Raw genomic sequence first — 18,854 nt, forward strand, 5'->3', positions numbered from 1 at the left:
AGGATTTCTTCACACAATGGATGAGTGAAATGCGAACCATGCTGCCAACATCAGCAGGACAGGCAAGTCCTGCGTCTTCCACTCAAGAGGGGCCTGGACACATTTCTGAAAGAGCAAGGACTCTGCAGGCTGGGACACTAACTCTTGTCCTGGGTTGACAGTCACAAATACAAGTTAATTTGTGTTTCGAAAGATAGTGCTAAAGACAGACGGGAGGGGAAGTGCCCGTGACCCGTCTGGGGTCTGATGAACTATCACCCCGGCCCTTTAAAACACCCTGGTCAAAATGCTGACAGGGAGGTGTGAGGGCGTCTTCCTGAAAAAGGATGTTCTCAAAAAAAAAAAATCCGATGGGATCACAGCATTCATCTTCTCAAATGGGTCTTAGAGATCATCGCATCTAATTACACAGATCAAGAACCCACTCGCAGAGAAATTAAACGATGGCCTCAGATCGTCTGCCCATGAGTGGCAGGGCCAGGGATGAAACCCAAGTTCTCAGACTCTTACCAGGACAGTTGTTACCACACATTCAAATGATCAATGAATTTCTCTGAATTCTGGGTTTTTCCCTTTACTGGGTTTTTGCAAAGGATGTGGACAAGTCCAATCTGGGGTGTAATCACACCGTTTGAGCAAGATGGAATAAACAAAATGAAAATGTTTTTCAGAAGTTCTTTTCATCTGAAAGCACAGTAAAGGGTTGGTGTTTTACTCAGCTGTTTGGGATGATGGTTAAAATTTTTGCTCTGCGGATAAAACTATAGGATGCTATCGTTGAAATGATTTCTTTTGACCTTTTAAACAATTTTTAATTTTTTAAAAAATCTCTCCTTAGCTTGGAAATTGAAGGGAATTTACCTACAGAGGAGTCAATAATGACTGATCCCAAAAATGATTCCAGATTCAGGGGCGGGTTTGGGGTTGAGGGCAGGAGGAGGGAACAAGAGAACATGGAGAAATAACGCTTCTAAATCTTTGAAATGTAAACAGGACAATTCACCATTGCGAGGAAAATATCAGATGTGGGAACGGATGGCGTTTGAGTTCGAGCTTCTGAATTCTGCCAACAGGTGTTTTCCTAAATTCAGGTCAGACAGGAGGCACCTGGGAAGAATTGCCTCCCTTCACACTCCTAGACTTAGGAATTATCCAAATGAAGGTCTGGGATGAGGAGCAAGCTTTAAAAATCATTTTAAGACCTTAAAAAGGTTTCGAAAATAGACAATCATCTCAGAAGGCAGGCTCTGCGGGTCCCCACTTCTGTCGCCTTCTGTCTGCCTGGCAAATAACCCAGAGACCCAATTGGGAACCACGCCACAGTTCACGGAGTTGTTTTTAAAGAATAACATGTAAATGTCACAAAGTAAAAATGAGACACTGGCGTTTTGGTTTCTCTATTTCCTGATCTGCTTTTTTTTCAAGTGGTTTTAAATGGACTTCAACCTAGACATTCAATAGGTATTTGTCGAATAAATGAAAGAAGCCCTCAGATTCAAAATTTTTGCTTCATGCGCTTCCACTGTTAGATAAGAGGAGTTCATGAATAGCAAAACTGTTCAATAACTACGTAGTTTATTTTTTTCTATTATGTTGGCTTTTAAAATGTTTCAAAGAAATAAGCCAAATTCGTGCATGTATTTCTCAAGTAATCTCTTATGGATGAGCTAATGCAACTGTTTCAAAAGTGAGGCAGAAGAGACTGAAAATTAATTAGGGGTGCAGTTTACTCAAAAATATTTGAGCCATATTTTAGATCTACAGTCTTGTTCTGTTTTTCTAGATGAAACCTTCTCTACATTGCTCTTCTAGTGTCTTACAGATTTTTAAATGAAGAAAAAAGAAAAGAACAAAACCATGAAAACATATGATAACGTTCTAGAGAAGAAAGTGAATCATTGTTATCATATATATTTTAAATCTTTTGCATCATCTTCTGGAAATATCTTTAGAACGTCAAATCAATGCACAGAAGGATAAAATGACATTTCTCTGAAGAAGAAATAGGACCACATATGCCATTATCATGATGGCACCTAAAACAAAACATAGCTAGATTACCGAGTTTGGGATTTTTCTACGTGTGCCCACCCCAACCCTCCCACCCCAAGAATGTCAAGAATTTGAACTCCCTGTTCTTAAGGTGAAAGGGCATTAACTCAAATGTTCATGAAGAAAAGAGGTGGCGAATCCTGAGACACTGGAACTACACAGCAAAACCTCCCAAGTTTAAGATGGCAAGAGATGATGATTTCCTTTGGTGCTTTAAAAGTGATCGAAAACAACACTCAAATTGTGGACCACGAATCAGGAGCCAGGAAGATCTCCATTTGCATCTCAATAATTCTCTACTCCTTTATTTCAACATTTAGCTTTAGGTTTAAAATATTTGCTAAGAAAGCAGAGAGGCGATTAACAGAGATTTTAAAATGTGTGCCATAGTTACACATTCTGTCAACAGAGTAAAAGGAAACTATACAGCATAAGTTACAAAACAGTTATTTCATGTCTCGCAAACATTCCAATAAATCCCTCCACTGTGGTGTTAGTCAGCAGCAGAAAAGAAAAGCAGAAATGAACTCGAGAGCCAGCCCAGTTCCTTTACGTCTTGCAGAGAACCACGAGGAACCCATCCGCGCGGTCCGCCTGTGAATCTCACCAGGGAATTCTTCCTGTTTCTCCTGCAGGAAGACGGTCTCCTCGAGGTACACAAGGAGGAGGGAACCACAGCTCACTAGGGACCACAGAAGGGACTCCAGCCCCAGGCTGCCTTCCTCTGGGCTCCAAACAGAGCTCCAAGATGCTCCGTTTCCCACAGGAATAAATGATGACACTCTGGGGTCTGCATTATCTCCTAGTGAATTAACACGTTTGGGATTTGCTTTTTTTTTTTTAAGCTCCTTTTTCTTAGATTAGCTAGACCTACCAGATTCTATAAGAGCTTGGCCACCACTTTGATACGATGGTATTTGGTTGTTTTAAAATATTCTCACTTGATGATGGCTTTTATATTATTATTCCAACAGACTGTATTAAAGGCAGTGGTCACTAACACAGAACACGACAGGAGCTAACAGCCAGGCGGCTCCCAGGCCCCGATCTGTCTGGCCTAAGTCGCTGACATGCAAGTCGGTAGCTCATACGCTGCTACCCTCATAGCACAGGCTGCGGGAGGAGTGAGAGAAAGGATAGATGCGGCTGTACCCTTAGAAGCTACTTAATAAATATCATCAAAAAACGAAATGGAAAAGAAGCCCTCCGGAGCACAAGCACCTTAGGTCAACTGAACATCATCTAGTTTATTCAACCAAAAATTGAGAGAGAAGGAAAATATTAAAACCAAAAAGCAATTCTTAACACTAGCCGTAAATAAATTTGTACAACAATTCAGTCTGTATAATAGAATGAAATAAATCTACATCTTTTCTCATTTTGGTGCTTTGAATTATACATACAAACAACAATTACAGGGACTTGTTTATACAGAGTGGAGGCCCAGGAAGGCTCTCTGACACCCTCCGCGGCAACTTACGAGTGTTAACATGGATTGCCCGGAACTGACAGACTTTCCTACACAGAGGCCCACAGCTTTGAACAAATGATTTGCCTATGACATTTTTTTTCCTTTTTTTTGTTTTTTCTTTTAATGCATCAACCAACTGCAGCCAGGGAAAGGAAATAAAACTGGCAGTTTGTCCATTTGGAATATCAGACTAGTTTCTTCTGAATTTCCACACTTAATTTCCCCCATATTCCTTAAAATTCTTGGCGTCCTTCATGCCTTTCTTACAGCTACCCAGATGCAACAAAGTCTTCTTCGAATGTACAGTATTTCTTACAATATAAGTTATATGCAATGTTCAGCATTTTTTTTTCACAGCACTAGAGAGACCCTGTTGAATAGGGAATATGAGTCTGAATGGCTTATTCACAAATGGGATCCAGATTCAGTGATGGAGAACACAGACACCCACAGTGAGCTCCTCTGCAAAAGTGGCAAACATCATTTTGTTTTCTGCCTTCAAAAACATATATCCATCGGTTGTCGGCTTCATGATTCTGCTCCTGCAAAAAAATGCACGTAGAAGGGGCCGGAGGGACTCTCGCCTGGACACCGTGAAGCATCAAGCAGGGCCTCTAACCCATGGCGGTGACCATACTGGAAGGATGGTGAGGTCCGAAGGAGAGGCTGGACGGCGGGTGCATCGGTGTCGGGGTGGTCAGCATGTGGCTGGAGTGGCTGAAGGGCGAGATGTGGCTGAGAGAAGACATGTGTCTGGAGAGAGCGGCTGGGTTGAAAGAGCTGCCCTTGGGGAAGTCCTCCAGCGTGTCATGCACCTTTTTGCACTTTTTGGATTTGCTAGACATTTTTCGGTTTCTGGTCTGGATGCCTTCCTTCTTCATAGTCAGGGGTCTGTTAATCTAAACAGAGATCAAGTTTTTTTTTTTTTTTTTTTTTTTTACTTTTTTGCTGGCTCTGAAATGGTGCAGGCTTTCATACCCCAATATGGGTTCCTCTGACTGCCCCAGATCAGGGATCTGCTTGCAGGGGGCCCCTTCCTCCCACCTCTTCCTGCCTCCTTCCCAAGGATCCAGAGTCCTCAGGCTAGGTCTGTGGCGGGGTTCCGACTGTCAGCCCCTATCAGTTTCAGAAACCAAGAGACCAGAGGTAAGGTGTTCCAAGCAGGGATCATTAATTACCTTCCTCCTCACCACTCATTTGGGAAGAACTTTGCATTCCCAAGGACCATATTCTAGAGAACCACTCCATAGGATTGTACTTCCATGATAACTAAATTATAAAAACTTGTCTTGTTTCATTAGAATTTCCTTAGACTATTTTAGGAGAATGGAGGCAATCGAGGAATCTTCAAGAGAGAAATAACACCATGTCTTCTCGTCTGAAACCTGCGTTGGGACTTTAAAAGCACTACCAAGGTAATCGATCTTAAGTGTGTAAGTCTACCTGCCTTCAGAAACGAGGCCTGCACCCCTCTTCAAATAACTTATGGTTGCCTCTCTCCTACTTGGCCTTTTCGCAGCGAGAGGTGCTGTAAAATCTTCCCCTGGAATTTGTATGTTCTGGGGTCATTTTCTAACACACATGTCTTTCCAAAAGATCATCTCTTGCCCATGTCTCAGAAGGGCAATGACTCAAAGTTGCAAATTTCTACCTAGTTCCGCCTATCCCCTTCTAACTAGACAAATAGCTAAACCACCGCGCAGCAAGCATTTAATAACCATTTATGGGGTACAAAGGACTGTGCTAGTCTGAAAGCATTCTCCTCCTAAATCCAAAGACCGGGAATGAACTAAAGAGACACAGGCCAGCGCCGACTCTCCGCATCACCAGTCTTCAGTCTCCGAGACAGTGCAGCATCTCCCTCCTCTTGAGAAGCCTCATTTGTTTTGTTTTTAAAATACATTTGCTTTGGGAGGGGCAAAATCAAGAGAGGGGACTTGACAAAACAAACAGACATCCCTCCCCACAAGGAGTCAGAATCAGATTAACCTCAACAGCAGACATCCGCCGTGGATAGGAACCAACACATCCGGCCACGTTCCCAGGGGAATGTGGCAAAGGGACTAAGAAGGGCATGCCGGGGTCTGGGTCATTTCTGGCTCCTTGGGGAAGAAGCATCTTCTCTCTCTAGGGTCCTCTAGGATGAAGAAAGAGAAGAGCCTCTCACAGCTCCAGGATCTACCCGCCTGCTCCAAAAGCTAGAAGATGACCGTTAAGGAAGAGAGAATCCAAAAGGCCAAGAGAGAGAGGCTGTTGACAATGCTTCTAGGAGCAGCAAACACAGCTGCCTGGAGCTGAGCTGGGAGAGGTCACCCTGGAGAGGGGGACAGAGCCCCACAGTGGAGCTGAGACCTGGTTTCCCCTGGTGCAGGAAAGCAACGTGAGCGACAGCAGAGGATCTAAAAGGTCGCTGCGAAAAGAACATTTCAGGGTTCCTTCTTCAAAGTTATAATCAAGATAAAGACGCAGCCTACAGAGGTGATAGGAATCTACTGTCACATCAAATCTTCCCCAAGATAATGTCTAGACACACAGTTCTTTAGGCTGATACCTAGATATACACAGCCGGGTATCTAAATATAATATCTAGTTACACAGATAGCCACCCAAACCCAGATAACTAGTCCCAACACCACCTGGACACACTGATACTGAGATAGCTAGTTATCGAAACACCTAGATAAGAAGAAAGGAACTAACTATGGCATACACGCGTAGGTACCTAGATAGGCTGCACAAAACACAACACCACGACGATGTTAACAGACTATTATCTCTTATTGTTAAATACACGTAAATCGTAAATCGCCTCCTTTTGTGAATTCTTACTCAACCAGAGAAGATAGAAAAACCACTCTTGGTGGTGAGCAAGTTTCTCTCTCCCGGCCCCTGGAGCCCAGTTGTGAAGTTGGCAGCTAATTAAGAATAAGGTGGAAGCGAGGAATGGAAAAGGTTCCTTGGGTTTTCTTTGATTTGATGAGAAACTCCTAGTCTCCAGAAATATTATTTTTAGATTGGACACAATTGAGATCATATCTCACCACGACTTGATGAGCTTATCTCATCAAATAGTCAGAGAAATTTATAGCTGGTTAATGTCCCATAATTCCTATACTTCTGTGGAAATAGGAAAGAAATACACACACACACAATCCATTACTTGGAATTGAACTTTGGCATATCCTAAAATGAGAAAGTGTTTCCTCCCCACTGGTCCCTGTTAGTCCTAACGCTACAGACCTCCCAGGATGGCCTTCTGCTAGTCTGAAACCGCTCGTGACTCCTCTCCAGCAGCCTCCTGTTCCCCTGTGCTACTTACTTGCTTCTTCTGAGTCACAGTTTCATCAAGTAAAACGGAAATAAGAATAATTTCTGCCCTGGCTACATCATGGGACTATTTGAGCCTCAAATGTAATCAAGTAACACGCAAGTTCTTTGAAAACTACAAAGTACAACCTCAAAATAATTTTATAGGCTGCGCCGATGACTAGGGTAGCTCATACACTCGACTGCCCCAAATCTTCCAAACTTTAATCACAAATCTGTTCATCTCCCCGGCAGTGAGCAAGTAAATTCCCCAAAGTGAAAATAGGACTTGGGTTTTGTCACTGATAAATGGATTTGTCCCACAGTCTGAAGATCTGAGGGACAATGACTGAAGGCAGGGAGACCCTAGTTCCATTAGTGCTGGGCCCTGCATGGGGACCACGTGAAGAGGGCATGACACCGAAGGGAGGGAGACAAGTTTCACAGGGTCCCTGAGAATCGCTGCAACTTATTCCCAAAATGAAAAAAAGAATTGGGGTGCTGAGGTCACCATGAGACGTTCTCCTGTGACTCAAAAAAATCTAACGAGAGATGCTTCCTCCCCAGTTCCCAGGTATTCCTGAGTAAGACGAGTTGACTGCCAGAATGGCAGGAGCCCAAAGCTGTGCCTCTTCCCCATTCAGCCCCAGACTTTGCCAAAGTCAGATTGGCAAAGACTTTAGGAGAATCAGACAGAGCTAAAGAGGAGAGAGAGACAGAGAGAGCGAGAAATGACGATTCTTCCTTTGGGATTAACACAAACTTCAGGCCAGAGCTGTTGCAGGAAAAAAAAAAATTCCTGAAATTTTTTTTTAAGGTATTACAAAATGGGAGGACCCCAAATTAAAAGATTAGAAATGACACAGCTAAACCCAGGGGTCTGACTGGCAGTTGTCATCCTGCTAATGTGATGCAGAAGGAGAAAACACTACGTTTCTTTTCCCTAGTCTGGATAACCTCCACCGCTTTCCCCAGTTCTCTGCTGGTTAGGACGAGGCCATCGGATGAAATCTCTCAGACATTTCATTTCAGGTCTTTCACACAAAGAATCCATTTCAAATTCACAGCACAAGTTAAGCCAAGACTTTTTACCCCTCAGTAACTGAATCGGCCCCTCCGTTTCAGGAATTCGTGTGCCATGCATTACAATTCTATTTACCTTTCTCTCGATCACTCTCTTTCTCTATTTTGCAAAAAGTGTAAGCCGCAAGGAAACATCAAAATAGAAATGGTGACTTTTTTTGTTTTCCAAGAGGAAGATTTTTCTCCCTTAAAAACTCAAACGAGGCCCACCATGCATATTGGATCTCTGCATTGCACATGGTGGTTCCCATACATACTAAGGGGGTTGAATCGTCCCGTCTTTAAACCTGACAGTCTCATCAAGGCCACCCTGTACAAACTAGTTTCCCACACTGGTCCTATGGCTTTGGTTATCTGAGGCCTGTTATTTGCCCCAAAAGAGGGCAACTGCAATCGAGAAGGGGACCTGGAAAGGGGGATGCTCTTTGTGGGCATCATCAGAAAGCAAGATGGTTCTAGCCGGTCCCCGAGACACTTACATTGTGCAGCTTGTAGTACAGCCCGCAGGCGTTGCAGACAGGATCCCCATTGGCATTTCTTCTCCAGAGAGTGGTAGTGGTGGTTTGACAGTTTGCACAGGACGTACCTGCCCTTCTCGCTGCCGACTGGGAGCAGGGAGAGAGAGAGCGCAAAACCAAAACAAACTTTAAACGTGTTTTCAGAACGACAGAGACAGACTTTTTTAAAAAAATGAAAAGAAATTATCATTGAAATCAAAACTAGCAAGTGGCCCACATGAAAGTAATAAAGATCCCCAAAAGCTGCCTCAAGAAGAAAAAGATAGCCAATTGCCTGGCACAGGAGGGCGTCAGACTGTAGTCAAGTGGTCAGGATGCAGCCTGCTCTTCCCTCGGGGAGAAGCCAGGAGGATCAGAAAGCTGATGCCAGCTCTCTGAAATAATGTTCCTCCTGTTCCCTTTCGACAAAGTTCACTGGATGTTAAATTGTTATAGGTCGCAATTTTGAATTGCCAAGAATATCAAGTCTCAGCAAGGCTATTGGCCATCACAATATGCTAACAGCAAAGGAAGAGCAAAAGCCAGCATCGTCACTGATAGATCCAAATAAAGAAACACCGGATTGCAAAGAGAACAGAGAGCGTCCGTGCACATGTGCGGCTTCCACTCAGGGGATGTATGACTTAGGAGGCACAGAGCAGGACATCCTAAGGGAACAGGACCCCAGCCAATTGGTAGTGGTCCTAAATTTACACAGCTTGCACTTTGGTCACTTCCAAATTTTGTCACTCCTGGTGACAGCCACCTCATTCTCTTTAGGTAGCTTCCAGTTAATGAGACAAAGTGGAAACAACAAGGAATTTTGCTTTTCAACAGCAACACTGGCCCCTCCTCCTGCTCGATCTCATTTCACCTTCTTGAAATTAGGTATTTTCTTTTTGCTGTTTGCAGAGCAGAATAATCGCAAGTCAGATAGATGTCAGCCTCCACTTGAATTTTAATTATTTGATTGTGTCACTGCCTTCATTTCCTTTAAAAGGGAGATTTTTCTTTCACTTTTTGATGCACTTACATTGATAAGGGAGGGGACTGTTCTCTCTGTTCATACTTTTAAAAAAATTAAACTCAAAAACTTTTGAAAGAAAATGGGGTTGAGTCACTTCTGACATACTCCTCTCTCACCTCCTCACCCCTCAAATCTAAAAAGAAAATTTTAACTGCAGAATCATTCCTGCTCCTGGACTCCAAAATATTGTCAAAGGCTAGAGAGGGAGAAAGAATTCAGCTGGTCTTTATCTGTGATCAGGAAAATTCTGGCACACTTATAAAAGCGTGGAACAGAAACTACAGCGATCACAGCGCACTTCTCCATCAACATTTTGTCAAGCAAGAAGTTGGGCCAGATATGCCAGATATGGAAAACCCAGTGGCAATTCTGAATTAACCAGACTGATTCCTTTCCTTTCAAGCCACGAAACAGTTCCACAGATACGCCCCTCCTTCCTACTGGCTTAAATAGCAGAGCTGTGACCTTTTTTCTTTTTTTTTTTTAGTAATTCTTTATTTTCTGTGTTCTAAGGAAGATTCCACTTTTCGGCTGTCCATTTTGAAAATAATTCACCACAGTCCAAGAATGCAGCCTCTAACCCCACCAACCTATGCCCACCTGCTTTATGAAACGTGATGATGTAAGACTTATAACTGTTTCCCTTGTACGCTCTTGGGAAGAAAATGATACATCACATCACTGCTTAATGATTTTGACAATTCTGTTATCATGTGATTATTATTATCTTCCTGTACTTTTTTTTTCTTTAAAAGAAATACTCGGATATAGTAGACTAATATCTATTCAGGGGCCGGATCTCCCAGCCCAACAGCTTGGAATGTGTACTACAAGCACAAAACGCCAGCCAGTAAAATGGGAGCTCCAGTGCCGAGACTCACAGGCAGCCCTTTGCAACATATTAACAGTAACAGAAATACAACCAGCTCAGACTTTATGCGAATTTACACAGAACCTCTAAAAGCCACACTGTTTGACTTCACTAGCAGGACACAAAGTAGGTTAATAAAGCAAGCTACTCAGCTAGTTGTCAGTTGTGAAAATCCTGATGACACCAGGAAAAAAAATTCCATGGATCTTCCCTTTGGTCCTTTCTCCTATTTCCTGCATGAGTTTATTCAGTGTTAGATATGCATCTTACGGAAGAGCTAGCCACACGATGGCTGGGCGGTCCTCAGCGAATCTGCAAATGTGCAAAGCGAAAATAGCAAACCAGAGAGCCAGAGCCGGAGCGAAGGCACAGGAAATATAGGAAAGAAGAAAAAGAAAGTTCTAGGTATTCATAAGTCGAATACATCTGAGGGCTTTAAAAAAAAAAAAAAATCCTGAATGTGCCCTACGTGTCTCTCTGGAGCATATGAATTCTATGGAACTAAAAATATAAAACCACCCAGAACGGATGAGTAAGAAAGAAAAGATAGCTTAAAAAGTGACAGCCAATGAACTCCAGAATTAAAAGCAATTATTACTCAGAGTTCTAGAGATTTCTTAGGAAAGGTAAATGAAGACAGAATTATATAAAATGCAAGTGGAGCCCTCCTATGCAATGTGCCCAGACAGAAGAAACTCCAAGAAAATGTCAAACGTCTTCTTGCTCATGAACCAGGCTGCAGACAGTCACTGTGCTCCCTCTTTCTCCTTCTTTCCTCGTACAGTAAAAAGAAAGCCCAATTATAATGGTACCCTGACTTATTTTAACAAGAAAGTTTTTGTTATTAGTTTTCTTTCTTTTTTTTCCTTTTCTTTTTCTTTTCTTTTTTTTTTTTTTCTAAGGCCAGGTTTTGAGTGATTCAGAACATTCTTTTGTGGTGTGATCATATTCATTCTGTGCTAACACCTCCAGCCATTTTTTTTTAAAACTCGTCTTGTTCTGATACGTTCAAACATCTTGATGTTTAGGTTGGGGAAGCTGAGTCGTTGTTTATGAGTTATCTCCAGTGCTCAGATATCCGGCAGCTTTTTCCTAGGAAGTTAGCTTTGCACATGAGAGAAAGGAAAAAAAAAAAAATACCACAGTGCATGGGGACGAGTGCGGGGGGGGGGGGGGGGGGGGGGTTGAGAAAGTTGGAGAAGGGGGTAAAGAATAAAGCCTAGAGACTGAAGATTGTCAAAAATTAGTCCGTGGACACATCCAACCCCAGAAAGTTTTTCCTTCTTCTAAAGAGGATGTGAAAGGTATTGAGTTGAATTAAAATATGATGGGGAAGACAATTCTTTAAAAAGAACACAGAGGATTTTCCCCCCTTTAAAATGTGATGGATGCTGCTTCATCCATTAATCTGCATGGGGAAATTCCCCTCCTCCCTTCTCTACTTGGTGAATGTCATCACCACAAAGAGCATTTTGATCTCTTGACTGTGGTTAGAGTCATCATTTGCCAAGGCCGCTTTTAGTTGTCTGTTACAGACACTTGCTATTCAGTCTGGTCTGAGGTCCAAAGACAAGCTTACGTATGAGCCTCTCTTGCTAGTTTTCCTTATAAATGCTTGACAGTGCCAGTTTTCTCAAGTATTCCTAAGGGTCAAGAAATTTAAGAAAGAAAAATGGTGGCGGGCCGGGGAACTATCACCCTACCGATAATGGTTCAAAGAGAAAACAAGACTAAAAGCTAGGTGGGACCAAGAGGCAAGGCAGGAATCACACAATTTTTTCCCAGAGGAATTATCTGTGGAAAGTCCTCAATTCTGTTTTTTTTTTTTTTCTTTTTAAGATTGGCACCTGAACTAACATCTGTTGCCAATCTTCTTCTTTTTCTTCTGCTTCTTCCCAAAGCCCCCCAGGACTCTACTAGGCTCAGTGGTTGCCGCTTGTGAGAGCCAGTTAATTGGCCCCATCAATCTTAAAGCATTGGCACACAAGACTCATCCATGGCACTAGGACAGCACTGAGCCTGTCACCGAATCCTAGCATTCCCACCTATACATCAGGAACATGTTCTGGATGGTGCCTGGGACATTCCATCCTCATACTAAATTTCTCTGTCATCATCAATGCATCTTAAATCAGTTGTCCCATTAAAGCAATCATTCCACCAGCAAACACACTTCAGATTTGATAACCAAGAAGTCAACATCCTTAAAAAGGCAATAAGTGACTTAAGAAATATGAAGAGAAAAAAAGAGAGAGGGAGCTTTGCTGTATATATAATTTGGAAAAAGAAAAGAAAAAAAAAACTATCCCAAGCAAGCTGACATGATTTTGAGCTGTCCTGCCAATTTCCTGCAGAAAATGCTCCTTCCTGAAGAGAGGAAATTGAAGACGAAATGGTCCGTGTTGGAGCTGGGCTTCCCAAGGACAACTCACCAGCCTTCTCTTGGGTTTGATGAGGGGTCGGTTCTGTCCGTTCATTTTGTGGTAGAGCCCACAGGCATTGCAGAGGTAGTGCCCGGTGCCATCTCGTCGCCAGAGTGGGGTCGAGGTCGCCCCGCAGTTCACACACTCCCTGCCTTCTAGAAACAAGATTGCACATAAGTCACTTATGGGAGGAAAACACCCAGGGAAGCTGCCAGTGCTGGGAACTAGGGAGTGAAAGTAACGTGGAGAACTTTCTTTTCTCTCTTTCTTCTTTTGGGGAACGTTCCCACTCCCACCTCCCTCGAAGGTGGCTCCCAAGTTGAAACGAATTACTGTAGGGCTGTCTCATGGCCTCAGTCTCATTCCCGTCCACAGCCAGCACCATCACAAGAAGCGGGGCGTGAATAAACAGCAGCAGAACTTCTGCTGGTTCCGGGCCTGCCCGACTTGATGGGGAAGACCAAACCAAGCCAAGGAGGAAGGCAGATTTCAGCTCGAAATAGTTCCCTGAGAAAACTCTGAGCCCTGGACCATGGCGAAAGCAAAACATTCCATTCATTTCCCTCAAAGGAAAAACAAAGGTGACCCATTATCGTGGCTAGGTCTGTCTATACAAATCGATTAAATAATGAAGAGGAGGATGGGGAAAAAGGAAAGCGTCATCAATGGCCACATAGATAAACAGATAATAAAGAGACGAATAGATTGATCACTTGGCTGATTGATTTTAGTAGCCAGGGCATTCGATTTTACTTCCAATAATACTGTAAATGTCCCTGGCTGGCAAGTAATAGAAGACGATCCCACAGGGTCCGCTCACACCCCCATCATCTTTTTTCTGCCTAGAAAAGGCTCAGGTTTTCAACAGTTTCCCAGCCACTGGGACAGAGACTGAAGTGGACTCATGACCCCAGCCGGCCCAGGCCAGGGGTGTTACAGGGATGCGCAGCACAGTCGTTAGCAAGGAACCTGGGGAGGGAGGAGGGGAGAGGAAGAGCAGCGTTGGGAGGGGCAGAGCCAGCGAGGAGCAGATCGGAGACCAGGGGCCTCTAGGTCGGCTCCTCAACCAGGCCTGCCTGCGTTGCTCTTTTTCCAACAAACAAACAAACAAAATAAACAGAAACCGGCCAGGCCGGGTTCGAGCAGCGTTCACTGCAGGGGCGGGCGGGTGACCTGACCCACCTCCGGAGGGGAGCTCCTGGCGACACCTCCAAATACCATCTGAGGACACGGGGGAGTTCGCTGGTGGTTTCTTTGCAACTTCGGTGCAGGGAGGAGGAGGGGGGCGGTTTGTGGCAGAATCTGCCCGGTTCGTGGGGGGCCTCCTTCTCCTGGCGGCACCGCCGCACCAGCTCGATGCTGACCGAGCCTGGATCCCAGGAGGAGCCCCCGCCCCGCCCGACCCAACCCAACCCTGCAGGAGCCAGTGGCTCCGCTGGAGCTGGTCCCCCCAGGAGGAGGGGCCAGAAGGGGTCTGGCTCTCTTTGGGGGTGCAGGAGGGAGGTTTTGGAGGATGCTGGGGAGAAAGAGAACCCCTAAATGTTGTTTGGTCTTGAGAGATTAATCAGCTAACCCCAAACTACCAGGAAGGCTAGGGTGGGGGAAAAGAACCTGGCAGGCCCTTGGGAATCTTAACCCCCTACAAGGAGGGAGAGGCTAGCTTGGGGACCCCAAAACTGCTCAGCCTTTGGAAACCCCCAGTATGAAGGAATTGGGGGGTTGACCCCTGGGACCTACGCTGTTCTCCTGGGCTGGGTTCTGGGGGAGGAAAAGAAGCTTTGGAAATGGAAGAGAGTTTTGCCTCCTCCGACACTAGAGTCCACGACGGTGCTGAGTAATTTTTGCGCACTTTACTTTTGCCAAAAAATTTAAAGGAGTTAAGAGAGATTTTGGTTTTTTGCTCCAAATTCAAAACAGGTTCTTAAGCCCGGGGTTTAGAGAGCTTTCCAAGAACCCCTGCGATTATCTACAAAAGCTGGCCCTGTGTGCCAGGAGCACTTTCTAGGGACCCAACAGCGTTGCTCAGCCCTCAAAAAAGACTTTGGACTGAACTGCATCCAGACACCTTTGGCTGGGGTCAAAAGCCTGCGGGAGGTGGCTGGCTGGATGCGGGGGAGGCAAGAAGGAAGGAGGAAAGGGCGAGTGGGCGAGGAGGTGCCAGCAGCAGCCAAGCCTGGAGGCGGGCAAGCCCACAGATTCCATGCTCCAAATGGGCACTGGGTCAGCCCCTTGTGGGGGCAGCGACACTGGCCTCTGCTGGCTGGGGCTCCAGGCCCACCCCATCCTGCCAAGACAGGGGCCTCGCAGGTTCCCAGTCATTTTGTCCCTTTCCCACTTGGGCGTTGGCAGACGGCTGGCTGCGAGGGTGCGCTGGCTTCTTGCTCCCCTCAGCAGCAGCAGCAGCAGCTTAGGTGGGAGTTGTGGCCGTGGCTATGACAGGCGCGGGGCTGGCTGGCCGCCCTGCTCCTGGGCACCCTGGGCTGGGGGATCTCCCAGCCTGACGCGATTAGTCTGATTTCCTTCCCTTTGTCAGGCGGTGGGGAGGATGACTGGCTTCCTTTTCAGAGGGCCCTTAAAAGCTGCAACGGCTGCCTCTGCAGCCAGGCCCTGCACACTGGAGCAATGTTCGGTCTAGATTCACTCCACAAGTCTGTGATTGCCTGGTGTGGCTTTTCTTATGTTTTCTCTTTCCTCCTTGTTGCCTCCAGTCTGTGACTTCAGCCAACAACCAATTTCCTACGGGAGGCCCTGACTGTCTCCCACTTTCCTTCCCTCTCCTCGCTTACTGCCTGGTGTGAGCTGCTCAGACAGACACCTCTCTCTTAGGTGACAAGAACCACAGAGCCGCTAGGCCTCCTGACGTTCAACAGCCGTTTTTTCGAACACCCCTTCGTCTCCAACTGAAATCCTGAAATGGGCTGGATGGCAGGGGTAGGGAGCAGGGCGGGAGGTCATGTCCAGAGGGAAGTGGAGGGGGATGCCCAGGGTGAGAGGAGGTGGCAGAGCTAAGAAATGGCCCTTTGCAAAAAAGCCTCTGTCTTTTGTTTGCAAAGTTCTATCCCAGCACCGACAGCCCCGGGGCGTTAAAAAAGCTGTAGGTGCCCTTAACCACAGCTTCAACCGTTTCTCCTAAATGCGACAACCCTGTCTTCTCTGTCTCCTCCTTCAAGTGCGTTTGCAAAGAAGAGGTTAAAAAAAAAAAAAATGTGACCGCTAAAACCAAGAGAATCCCCTCCTCAAGAATTCCCACCACTTCCACCCTCTTTACACAGAAGGTGGCTTGAAACTTCCTCTCCACACTCCCAAAGTCCCGACTCCCTGGTGCCCAGGTGTGCTGTTCTTGGTTTTTTTGACTGTGAGAAAGGAATAAGGAGGAGGAAGTAAAAAGCCAAATTTAAATAGTCGCCTCTCCTCTCTCCCTCACCCAAAAAATAATAAAATAGGTATGGAGGTGCTCCTGGTTCTGGCTTAGGGAAATGCAGCTCTTTCCCGAACCCGCCCCAAAAGTTCAGTCTTAAGAAAAGAGATGAGAGAAAAGACAAGACTAAACCAGAGGCAGAAGGTGTGCACAACAGAGGGGAAGAACTCAAACACGGAAATGAGGGCAGAGAAACCAGAGGCTTTTGGAAAAGTCACTGGGTCCCCTCCCCCCACACAAACCACCACACCGGCCTCAGATACCACGATCTGCCCCAAACTTTTAGCCCTACCAGAAAAGAGAACTTAAACAAAAATCCCATAACTACCTCAAAATGCACACCATCGCCCTCTCTGCAATCAGCCCTCAAGCCTGAATCTAATCCTGGTGTTTATGCAAAGCTGTACCCCCTTTCTCTGGAACCCTCCCCTCCAGGTCCAAACCCAGCCCCTGGCGAGGCAGCGTGGCCACTGTCCTCTGCCAGTTCTTTCTTCCTCTTGCTTTCTCTTTGCCTCCACCAGCTCGCCTGCCTCCCTTTCCCTCTGCCGACTTTCATGTACTGAACATGCAGGTCTGAGTTCTTCAGTCAGCCTAACCGCATCCGGACTCTATTAAAGTTCCTGGCGCGGGATAAACAATGCAACTGTCGCGGGCAGCAGCCTGAAAATAATTGGATTAGCTAAAACATATCAACTAAATAGAGACAGTCCTGCCCAGGCCGTCGGAGTGAATGTCACCCTGGAAAAAACCCTGAAAACTGATCTCATGGTCACTGGGCTCCCAGAGCCCTCCCTCGGAAGTTTTCTAAACCTGGGTTTTGCCAGCTCTGTTTCAAGGTTTCCACCACTTCTCTGTCTATAGAATCTCTGTAGAGGGAGAGAAGAGGGAAGGCAGTGAAATGGTCCCGGCAGAGACATCTACCCTGAACTGGACACCTCCAAGCAGACACCACAATCCTCACAAAAACATCTCTAAAAATATAGTTAAATCCCATCTCAGAGAATCCCAAAGTCTCTGATTTGGCTGTTTCGGTCACAGACAACATCGGGGATGGATTATTTTATTTTTAAAGCAAAAATACTCGCTGTGCGTTTTCTGCTTTTTTTAATGCAAGTGTCTACCCCGAGAGAATGAACAGGCAGCGTGCGTGGAGGCAGGGTGCACGTTTTTCGAGAGAGGATGAGCAGAGGAAGCAGAGGCACACACCTGGAGAAGCTTTCTCAGTTCTTCCTACCTCCTCTGGCTTCAGAACAATTGAAGCGAATGTCCTAAGACGGCTTCCTGTCCCGCCCTGGGCTGGAGCCCCAGAAGTCACTGCAGGGAACTGGGCCCTGCGACTTCTGATTTTCCTTCAACTGTTTCCTCAGGCAAGAGCCCATCTCTCTCTCCCAGAAGATGGGATGAGAGCCCCCTTTTTCACGCAAAGAGTATGTGTGCTGCCTTTGCCAGGGTCCCGCCCCCCACAAAAAACATATACACACTTTATTTATACAGGTCTGTACAGGGGGCTGTCCTCTGTCGACTGCATGACCCCCTCTGAGCTGAGCCAGAGGAAGAGTCAGACGGTCCCAGAGGCCAGGGGGGTCATAGGAGGGACCTGTGTTTGTTTAGGCTTCAAGAGGTTTCGTTTTAGCTTTAAACACTCAAGATTTATTCCCTCGGCCTTCCATTTGGTCTTGGAAGCTTGACTAGAGTTCCTGGCAGAATCCAGAAGTTTCGGGGCAGGCCAGCAGGCAGAGTATTTTGTTCTTGTTTTATTTCCTTACCCAGTTCATTGGAGGGTTTTAAATGAGATCCCACTTCCCCTCTGCTCTGAAGACTAGAAGGAGATAGGATACACCTCATTCTTCCCCCACTGGAAGAATGGGAAGAAAGCAAATCTCCGAAGGGGCTGGAACACCCCCGCCCAGCTCCCCTGGGGGGCCTGGCTGCACGCCCCCTTTTCCTTGCCCTGGGTTTAGGGGAGGGAGAGGTGGGTGGGGGAGAAGGGGCTCCTACCTGTGCTGGATCTCGCCTTGGGCCTCGACTTACATCCGAAGCCGGTGGGGGAGCCCCCCAGTAGGCTGCTGGGCGGGAAGAGTCCAGAGCTGTATTCGGGGACGTAGGGCGGGTACGTGGTGATGGGGTGGTGGGCCGTTGAGGCGGCCCCGCCCAGGGTGGGCATGCTGGCGCGGGAGTGCGAGGCCTCGAGCTTCATGCTGTCGGGCAGCGGCACCTGGTACTTGATGCACTCCTTCTCGTCCTGCCGGGCCGAGCCGGCCGAGCCTGGGGTGGATAGCGACGGGTCCGGCGAGACATCCTTCGGCGGGGTGGGCGGGAAGGTGAAGAGGTGCGGGCTGGAGTGGCCTGCCGACAGCGACGAGGACGAGGCGGGGGGATAGACGGAGAGGGGCCCCGGGGAGCCGTGGTGGATGGACGTCTTGGAGAAGGGGCTGAGGTTCCAGGGCGAGGCGGTGTGGTGGCTGCCCAGGGCCTTGCCGCCGTCCAGCCAGGGCAGGGATCCGTGCAGCAGAGGCGGGCGACACACCTGGCTCCCTGCTGGGGGAAGAGAAGGGACAGGAGAGAGAAATGCACGTGAGAGCGGCCCCAGGAGGCTCTCCCCTCCATCCCCCCTCCCCATCTGGAAGATCCCAAACACAGCCTCCACTTGCACCAGGCCTGCTGTTTCCAATCCAGGCAGACCCCCGAGTACCTTGGCCAGCACAC

General features: G+C 46.7%; 1 protein-coding gene across 6 annotated transcripts in view; it reads right to left on the reverse strand.

Annotated features, from left to right (window-relative positions):
- Nucleotides 1-2,329: 2,329 nt before the first annotated feature.
- GATA3 (GATA binding protein 3) overlaps nt 2,330-18,854 on the reverse strand; it is a 29,209-nt gene continuing 12,684 nt past the window's right edge. For 2 of the 6 annotated variants that reach the window (XM_070254835.1, XM_014737148.3), the window contains exons 3-6: nt 18,147-18,683; nt 12,740-12,885; nt 8,392-8,517; nt 2,330-4,422 (exon numbers count right to left, since the gene is read on the reverse strand). In XM_070254835.1, coding sequence (XP_070110936.1) covers nt 4,138-4,422; nt 8,392-8,517; nt 12,740-12,885; nt 18,147-18,683 — 1,094 coding nt within the window. In that variant the 3' untranslated portion in view covers nt 2,330-4,137. Of the gene's footprint in view, nt 4,423-8,391; nt 8,518-12,739; nt 12,886-18,146; nt 18,687-18,854 lie in introns of all 6 variants that reach the window. The other 4 variants (XM_070254834.1, XM_023631902.2, XM_023631903.2 and 1 more) reach the window with 3 other exon arrangements.

This window comes from Equus caballus, chromosome 29 (genome assembly GCF_041296265.1).
Source record: "Equus caballus isolate H_3958 breed thoroughbred chromosome 29, TB-T2T, whole genome shotgun sequence".
Lineage (NCBI taxonomy): Eukaryota > Metazoa > Chordata > Mammalia > Perissodactyla > Equidae > Equus > Equus caballus.